At 33.6% G+C, this 15,689-nt stretch overlaps 1 protein-coding gene across 1 annotated transcript in view; it reads left to right on the top strand.

Annotated features, from left to right (window-relative positions):
* Positions 1–4,462: 4,462 nt before the first annotated feature.
* Positions 4,463–15,689, top strand: part of LOC142336274 (splicing factor Cactin-like) — a 140,103-nt gene continuing 128,876 nt past the window's right edge. Inside the window, exons 1-2 of the mRNA XM_075384970.1 lie at positions 4,463–4,813; positions 5,503–5,673. Of these exons, the coding sequence (XP_075241085.1) occupies positions 4,533–4,813; positions 5,503–5,673 (452 nt within the window). The 5' untranslated portion in view covers positions 4,463–4,532. The remainder of the gene's footprint in view (positions 4,814–5,502; positions 5,674–15,689) is intronic.

Genomic DNA, 15,689 nt, shown 5'->3' with positions numbered 1-15,689 from the left:
TGCTTGACATCGTTTGGTATAGCATTTTCGCTGTACGTTTTTTTGGTTAATCGTGTGAAAGGTTTGTTGAGCATACCTGGCTTACCTCAATAAAATGGTGTCAGTAAAATTACCTTGAATTGTTGTTAAATCGAAACTAGAATGGCAAACTAAATTAATTCTTTGAGTTCATCCAAACTTTTTAAATCTGACAGAAATATGTTGCAACGGTTTCAGAAAGAGCAACCATTCTAGAACTCCTGATCGAAAGTTATCTTCAATAGCATCAAAGAAGAGCAAATTTTCAAACAGTGAAAGGTCAAGATCTCGTTCACGCAGTCGAAGTGCTGGTGATTGAAAGAGGGAACGAAGACACGAAGAGTCAAGTAAATGGCGTCACGTTATTTTGAAAAAATCTCCAAAGCAAAGTTTTAGTCTGTCAAAAAATAGCAGATCTGTGAGCGCTTCAAGATTAGTTGTGTTGTTCACCTGATTCATGAGGACTTTGGGAAAAGGAACTGAAGAAGTGCGTAGAAGTTTTGTTGATATCTATTTGCCTTGTGATTGCTATTTGTGGAAATGTTTTGACTGCTTGGCTCGTTACGATCAGTCGGTCTGCTGGTCAAGTCATGAGTTTTTCAAATTGTTTATTCGATTCTTTGGTTTGTGATACAAAATTTGTCCTGCTGTTTTTTTTAATTCATCGTCTTGTTTTTAATTACGGACATTTTTTCACGTTCATGAAAGTCAAGCAGCGACTGTTTTTCCAAGACTTTATCAATCAACGGCGGAGTTTGCTTGCATGACGTCGTTTGTTGCAGCATTTTGTCTGTATGGTTTTTTGGTTATTCGTGTGATAAATTTGTTGAGCATACATGTCTTACCTAAATAAAGCGACGTTATTGAAATGACCTTGAATTTTTATTGCATCCAAATTGAGATTGCGAACTAAATTAACTTCTTCAGAGTTCATCCAACCTTTTTAATTGCAACACTACATTGCTTGAGAGTCATAACGGTTTGAAATTTGATTTGAAAATAAGGGTTTTGAATAAATGCTTGCCTTTTGTCGTGGAGATTGTTTTTAGTTACGGACATTTTTCCACGTTCATGTACGTCAAGCAGCGACTGTTTTTCCAAGACTTTATCAATCAAGGGCTGAGTTTGCTTGCATGACGTCGTTTGTTACAGCATTTTGTCTATGGTTTTTTGGTTAATTGTGTGATAAATTTGTTGAGCGTACATGTGTTTCCTCAATAAAGCGAGGTTAATTAAATGTCCTTGAACTTTTATTACATCCAAGTTGAAATTGCAAACTAAATTAAATTCTTCAGAGTTCATCCAACCTTTTTAATTGCAACACTACATTGCTTGAGAGTCATAACGGTTTGAAATTTGATTTTAAAATTAGGGTTTTGAGTAAATGCTTTCCTTTGTTCGTAGTTAGTTTTTAAACTAGGAGTCTAAGCAGGCTATCGGTCTACTATGAGTACTTTCCGACACCATTCAGGGTATAGTTTGGCTGTCCGGAATTTAGCAGATTAATTTTTTGGTGTCGATTCAGGTGTTTGTTCTTAAAACATGCGGTCAAATTATCCTCGGTTTGTTTCGATTGCTATTTATATACTCGTCAGCAACTCCTATCTTTTTAATAGCTGCACAGCGATAGCTGGGGCTATTATTGGCCTTCTCTTGGTTTTTTACGACTCGAGGAGGAGTATTGGTTTTCTCTCGGTCTTTTTTTTTTACAGGAAGTAGATTTGTTCACGCGGCATTTTAACCTAAAAGCGAAAGTGAGAAAAGCTGTCTCGGTGAATAGATTTTCGTTAAGCGATAGAAGTTTTTAGATCATGCGCTGCGTTTAGTGAATGACTTTTTGACTTTGAAAAGTAGTTTTCGACTGAATGGCACATATAGATAACCGTTTTTAGCCGTTTTTTCGTCTAAGTGGCCATTTTTTTTGCTTTTAATTTGGTTTCTTGTAGAAATAAATTTTATTCGATACTATATTGAAGTGTCAACCTCGGAAATTGATGCCACAGTGTTTTGCAGAGCCTGAAAATGCGTTTCAAGTTGAAAATTGGCAAATATTTCTTGATTTTTTAATTAATTTCTGGCTTTTTTTAATATTATTTTCATTTTTGGATCTTTTAACCGTCTTTTTGTCAAAAATCAGTTAAAAATGGCAACTTCTATTTGAAAATTTATATACTCAACGCCTCTTTCTCCCTCGATGTAATTTTTTTTACAAAATTGTAAATATGCTAATCCGATTTTGGTAGTTTTTTTTCCGATTTTCGTCAGTTTTTTGTTTGTGTTTTGGTTGTAATTGCTAGAAATAGTCTTTTTTTTGCAACATGAGGGACTTTAATTTCGTTTCAATAAAACAGTTTCAATAATGTTTTTGAAAAACAGTTAAAACTCTTTCATAGATGCAGTCTTAAAAGTTTTTTTGAGCATTTTTTTGCAAAATGTTTCTGTTTCGTATTTATGAATTCTGCTTTTTCCTAATTTTTTGTTCTTTTCAGGAGGATAGATCTTTGTATCGGATGACTAGTTATCTTTTCTATGTCTTGAATGGTGAACAATGAAATGTATTCGTTTTTCTTAAATTTTTAAAATTGATTTTTAACTTTCAAAAATCAAGAATGTCTTTTTGTTACGGTGTTCCTTACATTGTGCCCATATTCTTGACTTTCCAGTTAGTATCATTAATAGCCGCCCAGCGATAGCTGGGGCTATTATTGGCCTTCCCTTGTTTTTTTTCGTTGTCATCATTTTTGTTACGACCATATGACGTCACAGCCACTTTTTGTTCATTCGTTCATGCAATTTCAGCTGAATTGCTTGTGTGACGTCATTTTTCGCTCTTTGTGGAGCGAGTTTTTTTGTTCATGCGCGTGATTAAATTTTTGGTCACACTTGACTTAACGCACTCTCAAAAATGACTTGCTCACTTTGAAATTGGCTTTTATTTACTTTAATTCAAAGAGATAAGGTCAAATGGGTGTGTGTGTCACTCTAAATGAAGGTTAATTGAGATCAGCTAATATAGGCAGCAATAATTTATACAGATTTTAAATCAAAATATAACAGATCAGTATTCAATGAAAAGACGAATTTCTTTGGTCTGTCTTTTTACTGTTTTTTTAGACTGCCGATCTACGAATCTATTGCGGCTATTTTCTGGCAATCTACCAGCCATGTTTCTAGTTTTGTCCTGGCACCTACTTTTTTTTCGATATATTGAGTTTTTCAGTTGTTAAAAATGAACGATTTCAGCTTTTTCTTAGATTTTGTCATTTCTTTGGTTTGCAATTGATTTGATTCAACATGAGGCCGTACTGAGAGTTTGATAGCAAGCCTTTTCCAAAATTTCCACTTATGACTATTTACTGCAACGTTTTTCCGGCCTTGGTATTAATTTAAACAAGGAACAAGTGTGTGTTATTTTTTGTCTTAATTGCAGTGATTAGAAGTGTAATTATAGGTGTTTTCTGATTCTTAAATTTGAGCTTCCTTTTTTGAAAAGATTTAACTTAGTTTCTAAGATTATTATCTGCCGTTTGCCTTCGCGATCTTTTTCAGATTAGAATCATGAATTATTTGAGGGCAATTGATACCCTTGTCAGCTTTTTCAGACTATCAGTTTTTTAACCACCTTAAATATTTCGAATTTTTTAACGTTACCAAACATTTTCAATATAAAATTTTGCTGCATTTTGTTTCTCTTGGTGACAGTGGTTCAAGTTGCACCAGTTTTTAGAGCAGACCATGAGAGATAGTGAGTTAATGTTTTAATACAAAATGTACTGGCTTCCGCTGAAGTTATGGTTTTGTTAGTGAAGTTTTGACGCTTCGAGTCGCTTCCGGAATTCTTCCGGCTATGTTTTTTATTTCGTCGTCATGATTTTTGTTACGACCATATGACGTCACAGCCACTTTTTGTTCATTCGTTCATGCAATTTCAACTGAATTGCATGTGTGACGTCATTTTTCGCTCTTTGTGGAGCGAGTTTTTTTGTTCATGCGCGTGATTAAATTTTTGGTCACACTTGACTTACCTCACTCTCAAAAATGACTTCTTCACTTTCAAATTGACTTTTATTTATTTTAATTCAAAGAGATAAGGTCAAATGGGTGTGTGTCACTCTAAATGAAGGTTATTTGAGATCAGCTAATAGAGGCAGAAATAACTTATGCAGATTTTAAATCAAAATATAACAGATCAGCCTTCAATGAAAAGACGAATTTTTTTGGTCTGTCTTTTTTACTGTTTTTTTAAGACTGCCGATCTGCGAATCTATTGCGGCTATTTTCTAGCAATCAGCCAGCTATGTTTGCACTTGTTCGAATGATTTACTTATAGTCTCAAAGATTAAATTTTATTGAACAGTCTTAGCACGAGCACTTAGCGTGGCTATTTTAACTGAAGAAAATAGTTTACATTTTGTGATTAGTTTTTTTTAAATAGGCCTTGTGCAAATTATAACCTAATAGTGTTTTTAGAAGAAGTATGTAGAGCATAAGAAAGTGAATACAATTGCATTGGAATGATGCGGGGTGAAGCTGACACAGAAAATTGCCATCACGGGTCCAGAAAGAGCAAACATTCTAGATCTCCTGATCGGAAGAAATCTTCAAAAGCATCAAAGAAGAGCAAATCTTCAAACAGTAAAAGGTCAAGATCTCGTTCACTTAGTCAAAATGCTGGCGTTTCAAAGAGGAAACGAAGACACGAAGAGTCAAGTAAAAGTCGTCACGTGAATGCGAAAAAGTCTCGAAAGCAAAGTATTAGTCAGTCAGAAAGTAGCAGGTCTCTGAGCGGTTCAAGGTTAGTTAGGTTTTTAACCTGATTCATTTGAGTTTTGGGGAAGGAACTGAAGGCTACGTAGAACTTTTGTTGATATCTGTATGCCTTGTGAACTGAGTCGTTAGAATAGATCTGATTTTTCGATTGTTCACGAGGTAATGCAGTTTTATTCCCTTTTGTCAACATGTATGACAACTTTGTCAACTACACTGTCCTGAAATAAGTTTTTAGTGGGTCTCAAGGTAGAATAGGTCTAAGAAATTGAAACGGCAAGTTTTTAAGAGTACGTTTTCTAGACTTTAATAAAAATTGCGCAATAAAATTTGTAAGTTTTAGATTTGCATATTTGAATTATTGTTATCTGGAATTTTTTACTAAACAGAGGATCCCTGCGTTCCTTCGGGTTTTTGTTTGTCTTTCAAACCAGCATCTTTTGATTCGAAGACAGCTCCAATCTTTGAATCGACAGCTTTTTGTAATTTTGCCCTGATCTTCGTCACTTCTTTCTTCGCTATCATTGTAACTTTTGTAGCACATGCCAAAATAAACCACTAGAATTTTGTATCTTAAATATGCACAAGATTTTGTTAACAGAAGTATTCCCCAGATTATTGCATTGGGTTTTTTAACGGACTGAATTAAATGTGGACGTTCATCCGAAAGTACTGCATAAATAATCTTAACACATAAATAGCTGAGACCTCTTTTAGATCTCGAAGTTTGAGTAGCAATGCCTCAACAGATAGCAATGGGAAGAGATCCAGTCTACCTTCGCCAATTAAGGCTGCATTGCAACAGAAGCAGAAAGACAGCAGTGTGAGGAAGCTGGAAAAGGAGAAAATGAAGTTGTACGAGACCCCAGAGGAAAAACGAGCGAGAAGGTAAGCTGAATTTATCTCGGTTTTCGTTACTTGAATACTTCGAGGTTTGTTTCCTGTTCAGATACCAAGAAGAGGCTCAGTATTGACAGATTGATTGTTCTCTGTCAGTTTATTTGAGTCAACTGAAATCGACATTAGCTAATCAACATTATTTACCCGTTCTCCTTTGGTTTTAAATTGTGAATTTTCAAGATTTGTAGCCTGAAAAAGTTTTGACGGGAGAACCTCTCTATCAAGGTTTTCTTGCAACGACTTTTTTGGGCTTTCGATGTTTTACAACTTGAGAGAATTTCAATTGTCATGTTCAGCTGCTTTCTTAAAGATCTCGTCCCACAGTCCGATAATTTTTTAATTAACTTCGAGTAGTGATTTTGATCACGTCAAAACAGGAATTTTTAAGCGGAGTGAAAACGCGACTTGTTTTCGTGAGTTATCAGTCTTTTGCGTCTGGCAATTGAGTTTCTGTTCAGTGAGTTTTCAAACTTCATCGGTTATTGCCACTGTTTTCCAAAAGCTATTCCTAAGCATTGCAAGGTCTAGTTTTGATTTTTGTCATCAAAGACTTTAATAATTATGCAATTTAGCTTCATGTATTATCCTTATTCTTTTTGGCCTTATTTCACACGTCTGAAGTTTCAAGTGTTTCAGTTTTCACTTATTTACATTTTGATACTTTATCCTTTTTGTCTTCATGCGGATACTTAGTGCACCACCGTTCAAGTGTTGACTGAATGCACCAAAGGCTAAATCAACGATTCTCATGGCAGTTGAAATCTTTCATGCTTATATTCTGGTTCTGCCCTTTTGAAAATTTTAAGTGTATGTTCATTGACTATTTCGAGTCACTTATGTTTCCCACGATTCGTTTGAAATTTTGTTTTGCAAGGCTCTGATTTTCTTTAATTTCTATACAATGAGTAAAGGAACTAACTGTTGATTTATATATTCCCATGGGTGCTGTACTCTACTGAGTTCATTCCATTGTGTCCATTCTGAAATATCGAAATTTTGTTCAATTCTTGTTTTAAATTAATAAGGCTTTTTTGAATAATGTATTCCTGTGACATTTTTATTAACATGTGATGACTAAATGCACCACCGGCTGAATTATGATTTCTCATGGCGTCTGAAAATGTTCTGTTTTGTTGCTTCCCTTTTAAACTGAATTTTCAATACTAGATTTTTTGGATTTCTTTTCAGTTCTAAGTTAGTTTTTGCGATGCTTTGATATTCCTTATATATGATGTGTTGAGTGAAGACTCCACCGACTGACTGAAGATTTTTCATGACGTCTGAATTCTCTCGTGTTTTCTCTGCTGCTGACCTTTTGAAAGTTGTTTTAGGTGTCTTTTCATAGACTGCTTCGAGTCATTAATGTTCACCAGGCTGTGTTTGAAGTTCAATTTTTTCACGGCCCTGATCGTCTATTGGGCAATCTTTTCTCATGGTTTCTATACTCTATCAAGTTTAGTCCGTTGTTTCATTCTGAAACTGTCGAAATTTTGTATACTATTTGTTTTGAATAACTAATGTTTCCCACGATTTGTTTGAAATTCAGTTTTTCAATTATCTGGTTTTCTTTAAATGATATAATATGACTAAAAGAAGCACCTGGTGAATAGTTTTTACTCATGGTTTCTGTACTCTATAAAACTCAGTCCGTTGCTCCTTGTTTGAAGTTATGGAAATTTTGTTCAATAGTTGTGTTAAATGACTGTTTGCAAGGTCATCTCGATTTTAATTTTCAATCCTTTGAGTTGTTCAATAAATTTGTGGTGACTAATTCCACCACCGACTGAGTCTAGGTTTTTCATGGATTATGTACACTCATGCTTATGCTGCTGCTGACCTTCTGAAAGTGTATGTTCTTAGACTTTTTTGTTCACAAATGTTTCCCATGAGTTGTTTGAAATTCAAGGCTCTGATCTTCTTTAAGTAATATTTAATGAATGAACCAGCAGTTAAGTTATTTCTCACGGCTTATGTTAATTAATTACATTAACTTCTGTCCGTTTTTTTCCGATCTGAAATTGCCGAATTTTGGTTTCAGTTACTGTTTGCAAAGTTTTCTGTTGATTTAGCGTTTCTTTGACGTTTTTCGTATTTGCCTCGCTCTGATATTTGTTATTTATCATGTGTCGACTGAAGGCAGGATTGACTGACTCAAATTCTCTCATGGCTTCTTAACCCTTTCATGTTTTTTCTGGTCCTGTCCTTTTGAGAATTATTGTCGTTAAGAGCCCCAAAGTGAAAGCGGCTTTTATTGGTGACATCGTGTTTTTTATTTAAATTCGTAGTCTCCGTCGATTATTCTTGCGACCATTGACTTTTTCAATTTCAGTGATTTCTACTGCTTTGTAGTTAAAATTTGTTGTGCTTGTAGGTCAATTGCGTGACTTAACCTCACTAAAAGATGACTTCTGAAATCAAATTTTATGAAGATTTTAAGATAAAGGTCAATAGTGTGCATCTTTGCTTCTTTGAACCGAATTTCAATTAGTGGATTTTATTGGATTATTTTCAAATTTTTGTTTGAATTTCATTTTTGCAATGCTTTGATATTCCTCATTTATGTTTTGACTGAAGACACCACTGATTTGCTCAGTATCTCACGGCGTCTGAACTGTTTTTTTTTCTGCTGTTGCGCTTCTCAAAATTGTTGTAAATTTATGTCAGTTCACTGTTTTGAGTCTTTATGGTTTCCCATGAATCGTTTGAATTTTAATTTTGCAAGGCTGATTTTTTAATTTTCTTTATAATGACTAAAAGAACCACCTCTTGATTTATATATTCGCATGGGTTTTTTCCAGATTGTTTTTGCAATGCTGTGATATTCCTTATTTATTCGTTGACTGCAGACACCACTGGTTAACTAAATAGCCCTGATGGCATCTGAACTCTTTTGTTTATTCTGGTGCTGACCTTTTGAAAATTGTTGTGCTTTTAGGTTAATTGCGTGACTTAACCTCACTAAATGACTTCTTAGATCACTTAATGAGCGTTAATTTTTATGAAAATTTACTAGTTAAACATGAATAATGTGCAGCCAAGTAGTGCCAAACATAAATGCCCTAAATCTTGAGTATAGAATCTTGAGTTTTGATTTAGAATATCAAATTTGAAAAAACTGTATTAGGACTTAATCCTTTTAGAGCTTTTGTGTATCATAAAAATGACGGTCCGAATCTAAGCTAAAAAGTCTAGTGGTCTATTATTTTCTTTAGTTGTATCAAATCAGTGGAAGGCCACAAGCGTCTATCGCGGCTATTTCACGGCAATCTATCGGCAGTTCAGTGTATGTTCATTGGTTGCTTTGTGTGATTCTTCACATGTCATGGCGTCTGAACTTGCGTTTTTCTTCTGCTGACCGTTTGAAATTTTTAAATTTAGGTCAATTTACTGTTTTGAGTCTTTAATGTTTTTTCACGATTTGTTTGAAATTCAGTTTTTCAGGGTTCCGATCTTGTTTAATTATTATGCCTTGACTAAGACATTCACCCGTAAAATTTTTCTCATGACTTCTGTGCTCTTTTGAATTCAGTTTGTCGCTCCCATAGCAAAATTATTGATATTTCGTTTATTTTTTTAATAGACTGATGTTAGCAATGGCTTTCGGAATATTGTTTTTCTTTTCTTCTGACGTTTTTTAAGAACATTTGATGACGAAATGCACCACCGGCTGACTTATGATTTCTCATGGCGTCTGAAAATGTTTTTTTTTCTGTTGCTTCTGAACTGAATTAGAAATAGTTGATTTTGGACTGTTTTTCCAGGTTGTCGTTTGAAGTTCGTTTTTGCAATGTTTTCATTTTCCTTATTTATGTGTTGAGTGAAGACACCTCCGTATGACTCAATATTTGCCATGGCGTCTGAATTTTTGTTTTTTCTTCTACTAACCTTTTGAAATGATTAAATTTATGTCAATTTATTGTTCTGAGTCTTTAATGCTTTCTCAGGATTTGTTTGAAGTTCAGTTTTTCAGGCTCCGATCTTGTTTAATTATTCTGCCTTGACTAAGACATTCACCCGTAAAATTTTTCTCATGACTTCTGTGCTCTTTTAAATTCAGTTTGTCGCTCCCATAGCAAAATTATTGATATTTCGTTTATTATTTATTTTCTGAAAGTGTATGTTCTTAGACTTTTTTCGTTCACAAATGTTTCCCATGAGTTGTTTGAAATTCAAGGCTCTGATCTTCTTTAAGTAATATTTAATGAATGAACCAGCAGTTAAGTTATTTCTCACGGCCTATGTTAATTAATTACATTAACTTCTGTCCGTTTTTTCCGATCTGAAATTGCCGAATTTTGGTTTCAGTTACTGTTTGCAAAGTTTTCTGTTTATTTAGCGTTTCTTTGACGTTTTTCGTTTTTGCCTCGCTTTGATATTTGTTATTTATCATGTGTCGACTGAAGGCAGGATTGACTGACTCAAATTCTCTCATGGCTTCTTAACCCTTTCATGTTTTTTCTGGTCCTGTCCTTTTGAGAATTATTGTCCCAAAGTGAAAGCGGCTTTTATTGGTGACATCGTGTTTTTTATTTAAATTCGTAGTCTCCGTCGATTATTCTTGCGACCATTGATTTTTTCAATTTCAGTGATTTCTACTGCTTTGTAGTTAAAATTTGTTGTGCTTGTAGGTCAATTGCGTGACTTAACCTCACTAAAAGATGACTTCTGAAATCAAATTTTATGAACATTTTAAGATAAAGGTCAATAGTGTGCATCTTTGCTTCTTTGAACTGAATTTGAATTAGTGGATTTTATTGGATTATTTTCAGATTTTTGTTTGAATTTCATTTTTGCAATGCTTTTATATTCCTCATTTATGTTTTGACTGAAGACACCACTGATTTGCTCAGTATCTCACGGCGTCTGAACTGTTTTATTTTCTGCTGATGCGCGTCTGAAAATTGTTGTAAATTTATGTCAGTTCACTGTTTTGAGTCTTTAATGTTTCCCATGATTCGTTTGAATTTTAATTTTGCAAGGCTGATTTTTTAAATTTCTTTATAATGACTAAAAGAACCACCTCTTGATTTATATATTCGCATGGGTTTTTTCCAGATTGTTTTTGCAATGCTGTGATATTCCTTATTTATGCGTTGACTGCAGACACCACTGGTTAACTAAATAGCTCTGATGGCATGGGAACTCTTTTGTGTTTATTCTGGTGCTGACCTTTTGAAAATTGTTGTGCTTTTAGGTTAATTGCGTGACTTAACCTCATTAAATGACTTCTTAGATCACTTAATCAGCGTTAATTTTTATGAAAATTTACTAGTTAAACATGAATAATGTGCAGCCAAGTAGTGCCAAACATATATGCCCTAAATCTTGAGTATAGAATCTTGAGTTTTGATTTAGAATATCAAATTTGAAAAAACTGTATTAGGACTTAATCCTTTTAGAGCTTTTGTGTATCATAAAAATGACGGTCCGAATCTAAGCTAAAAAGTCTAGTGGTCTATTATTTTCTTTAGTTGTATCAAATCAGTGGAAGGCCACAAGCGTCTATCGGGGCTATTTCACGGCAATCTATCGGCAGTTCAGTGTATGTTCATTGGTTGCTTTGTGTCATTCTTCACATGTCATGGCGTCTGAACTTGCGTTTTTCTTCTGCTGACCGTTTGAAATTTTTAAATTTAGGTCAATTTACTGTTTTGAGTCTTTAATGTTTTCTCACGATTTGTTTGAAATTCAGTTTTTCAGGGCTCCGATCTTGTTTAATTATTATGCCTTGACTAAGACATTCACCCGTAAAATTTTTCTCATGACTTCTGTGCTCTTTTAAATTCAGTTTGTCGCTCCCATAGCAAAATTATTGATATTTCGTTTATTTTTTTAATAGACTGATGTTAGCAATGGCTTTCGGAATATTGTTTTTCTTTTCCTCTGACGTTTTTTAAGAACATATGATGACTAAATGCACCACCGGCTGACTTATGATTTCTCATGGCGTCTGAAAATGTTTTTTTTCTGTTGCTTTTGAACTGAATTAGAAATAATTGATTTTGTTGGACTGTTTTTCCAGGTTGTCGTTTGAAGTTCAATTTTGCAATGTTTTCATTTTCCTTATTTATGTGTTGAGTGAAGACACCTCCGTTTGACTCAATATTTGCCATGGCGTCTGAATTTTTGTTTTTTCTTCTACTAACCTTTTGAAATTTTTAAATTTATGTCAATTTATTGTTTTGAGTCTTTAATGTTTTCTCACGATTTGTTTGAAATTCAGTTTTTCAGGCTCCGATCTTGTTTAATTATTCTGCCTTGACTAAGACATTCACCTGTAGAGTTGTTCTCATGACTTCTGTGCTCTTTTAAATTCAGTTTGTCGCTCCCATAGCAAAATTATTGATATTTCGTTTATTTTTTTAATAGACTGATGTTAGCAATGGCTTTCGGAATATTGTTTTTCTTTTCCTCTGACGTTTTTTAAGAACATATGATGATTAAATGCACCACCGGCTGACTTATGATTTCTCATGGCGTCTGAAAATGTTTTTTTTCTGTTGCTTTTGAACTGAATTAGAAATATTTGATTTTGTTGGACTGTTTTTCCAGGTTGTCGTTTGAAGTTCGTTTTTGCAATGTTTTCATTTTCCTTATTTATGTGTTGAGTGGAGACACCTCCGTTTGACTCAATATTTGCCATGGCGTCTGAATTTTTGTTTTTTCTACTAACCTTTTGAAATTTTTAAATTTATGTCAATTTATTGTTTTGAGTCTTTAATGTTTTCTCACGATTTGTTTGAAATTCAGTTTTTCAGGCTCCGATCTTGTTTAATTATTCTGCCTTGACTAAGACATTCACCTGTAGAGTTGTTCTCATGACTTGCGTGCTCTTTTAAAATCAGTTTGTCGCTCCCATAGCAAAATTGTTGATATTTTTTTGTATTTTTTGTTTTAATAGACTGATGTTTGCAATGGGTTTCGGAATATTGTTCCTCTGACATTTTTTAACAATATGTGATGACTAAATGCACCACCGGCTGAATTATGGTTTCTCATGGCGTCTGAAAATGTTGTTCTGTTGCTTCTTTTGAACTGAATTAGAAATAGTTGGTTTTGTTGGACTGTTTTTCCAGGTTTTCCTTTGAAGTTCGTTTTTGCAATGTTTTCATTTTCCTTATTTATGTGTTGAGTGAAGACACCTCCGTTTGACTCAATATTTGCCTTGGCGTCTGAATTTTTGTTTTTTCTTCTACTAACCTTTTGAAATTTTTAAATTTATGTCAATTTATTGTTTTGAGTCTTTAATATTTTCTCACGATTTGTTTGAAAATCAGTTTTTCAGGCTCCGATCTTGTTTAATTATTCTGCCTTGACTAACACATTCACCCGTAAAATTTTTCTCATTACATCTGAGCTCTTTTAAATTCAGTTTGTCGCTCCCATAGCAAAGTTATTGATATTTCGTTTATTTTTTTAATAGACTGATGTTAGCAATGGCTTTCGGAATATTGTTTTTCTTTTCTTCTGACGTTTTTTAAGAACATATGATGACTAAATGCACCACCGGCTGACTTATGATTTCTCATGGCGTCTGAAAATGTTTTTTTTTCTGTTGCTTTTGAACTGAATTAGAAATATTTGATTTTGTTGGACTGTTTTTCCAGGTTGTCGTTTGAAGTTCGTTTTTGCAATGTTTTCATTTTCCTTATTTATGTGTTGAGTGAAGACACCTCCGTTTGACTCAATATTTGCCATGGCGTCTGAATTTTTGTTTTTTCTTCTACTAACCTTTTGAAATTTTTAAATTTATGTCAATTTATTGTTTTGAGTCTTTAATGTTTTCTCACGATTTGTTTGAAATTCAGTTTTTCAGGCTCCGATCTTGTTTAATTATTCTGCCTTGACTAAGACATTCACCTGTAGAGTTGTTCTCATGACTTGCGTGCTCTTTTAAAATCAGTTTGTCGCTCCCATAGCAAAATTGTTGATATTTTTTTGTATTTTTTGTTTTAATAGACTGATGTTTGCAATGGGTTTCGGAATATTGTTCCTCTGACATTTTTTAACAATATGTGATGACTAAATGCACCACCGGCTGAATTATGGTTTCTCATGGCGTCTGAAAATGTTGTTCTGTTGCTTCTTTTGAACTGAATTAGAAATAGTTGGTTTTGTTGGACTGTTTTTCCAGGTTTTCGTTTGAAGTTCGTTTTTGCAATGTTTTCATTTTCCTTATTTATGTGTTGAGTGAAGACACCTCCGTTTGACTCAATATTTGCCTTGGCGTCTGAATTTTTGTTTTTTCTTCTACTAACCTTTTGAAATTTTTAAATTTATGTCAATTTATTGTTTTGAGTCTTTAATATTTTCTCACGATTTGTTTGAAAATCAGTTTTTTAGGCTCAGATCTTGTTTAATTATTTTGCCTTGACTAACACATTCACCCGTAAAATTTTTCTCATGACATCTGAGCTCTTTTAAATTCAGTTTGTCGCTCCCATAGCAAAGTTATTGATATTTCGTTTATTTTTTTAATAGACTGATGTTAGCAATGGCTTTCGGAATACTGTTTTTCTTTTCTTCTGACGTTTTTTAAGAACATATGATGACTAAATGCACCACCGGCTGACTTATGATTTCTCATGGCGTCTGAAAATGTTTTTTTCTGTTGCTTCTTTTGAACTGAATTAGAAATATTTGATTTTGTTGGACTATTTTTTCCAGGTTGATGTTTGAAGTTCGTTTTTCCACTGCTTTGATTTTCCCTATTTTTGTGTTGAGTGAGGACACCCCTGATTGAGTCAATATATGTCATGGCGTCTGAACTTCAGTTTTCTCTTCTGCTGACCTTTTGAAATTTTTAAATTGATCAATTTACTGTTTTGAGTCTTTAATGTTTTCTCACGATTTGTTTGAAATTCCGTTTTTGAGGGCTCCGATCTTGTTTAATTATTATGCCTCGACTAAGACATACATTCACCTGTAGAATTTTTCTCATGACTTCTGTGCTCTTTTAAATTATGTTTGCTGCTCCCATTGAAAAATTATTGATATTTTGTTTGTTTATTTTTTGATAAGACTGATGTTAGCAATGGGTTTCGGAATATTGTTTTTCTTTTCCTCTGACATTTTTTCAAGAATATGTGATGACTAAATGCACCACCGGCTGACTTATGATTTCTCATGGCTTCTGAAAATGTTTTTTTCTGTTGCTTCTTTTGAACTGAATTAGAAATAGTTGATTTTGTTGGACTATTTTTTCCAGGTTGATGTTTGAAGTTCGTTTTTCCAATGCTTTGATTTTCCCTATTTATGTGTTGATTGAAGACACCCCTGATTGAGTCAATATATGTCATGGCGTCTGAACTTCAGTTTTCTCTTCTGCTGACCTTTTGAAATTTTTAACTTTATCAATTTACTGTTTTGAGTCTTTAATGTTTTCTCACGATTTTCCGTTTTTGAGGGCTCTGATCTTGTTTAATTATTATGCCTTGACTAAGACATTCACCTGTAGAATTTTTCTCATGACTTCTGTGCTGTATTAAATTATGTTTGCTGCTCCCATTGAAAAATTATTGATATTTTGTTTGTTTATTTTTTGATAAGACTGATGTTAGCAATTGGTTTTGGAATATTGTTTTTCTTTTCCTCTGACATTTTTTCAAGAATATGTGATGACTAAATGCACCACTGGCTGACGTATGATTTCTCATGGCTTCTGAAAATGTTTTTTTCTGTTGCTTCTTTTGAACTGAATTAGAAATAGTTGATTTTGTTGGACTATTTTTTCCAGGTTGATGTTTGAAGTTCGTTTTTCCAATGCTTTGATTGTCCCTATTTTTGTGTTTAGTGAAGACACATCTGATTGAGTCAATATATGTCATGGTGTCTGAACTTTAGTTTTCTCTTCTGCTGACCTTTTGAAATTTTTAAATTTATCAATTTACTGTTTTGAGTCTTTAATGTTTTCTCACGATTTGTTTGAAATTCCGTTTTTGAGAGCTCTGATCTTGTTTAATTATTATGCCTTGACTAAGACATTCACCTGTAGAATTTTCCTC

Source organism: Convolutriloba macropyga, chromosome 3, assembly GCF_964194025.1.
Source record: "Convolutriloba macropyga chromosome 3, txConMacr16.3, whole genome shotgun sequence".
Lineage (NCBI taxonomy): Eukaryota > Metazoa > Xenacoelomorpha > Acoela > Convolutidae > Convolutriloba > Convolutriloba macropyga.
The sequence above is the reverse complement of the archived record's forward strand: the minus strand, read 5'-3'. Positions and strand labels throughout refer to the sequence as shown.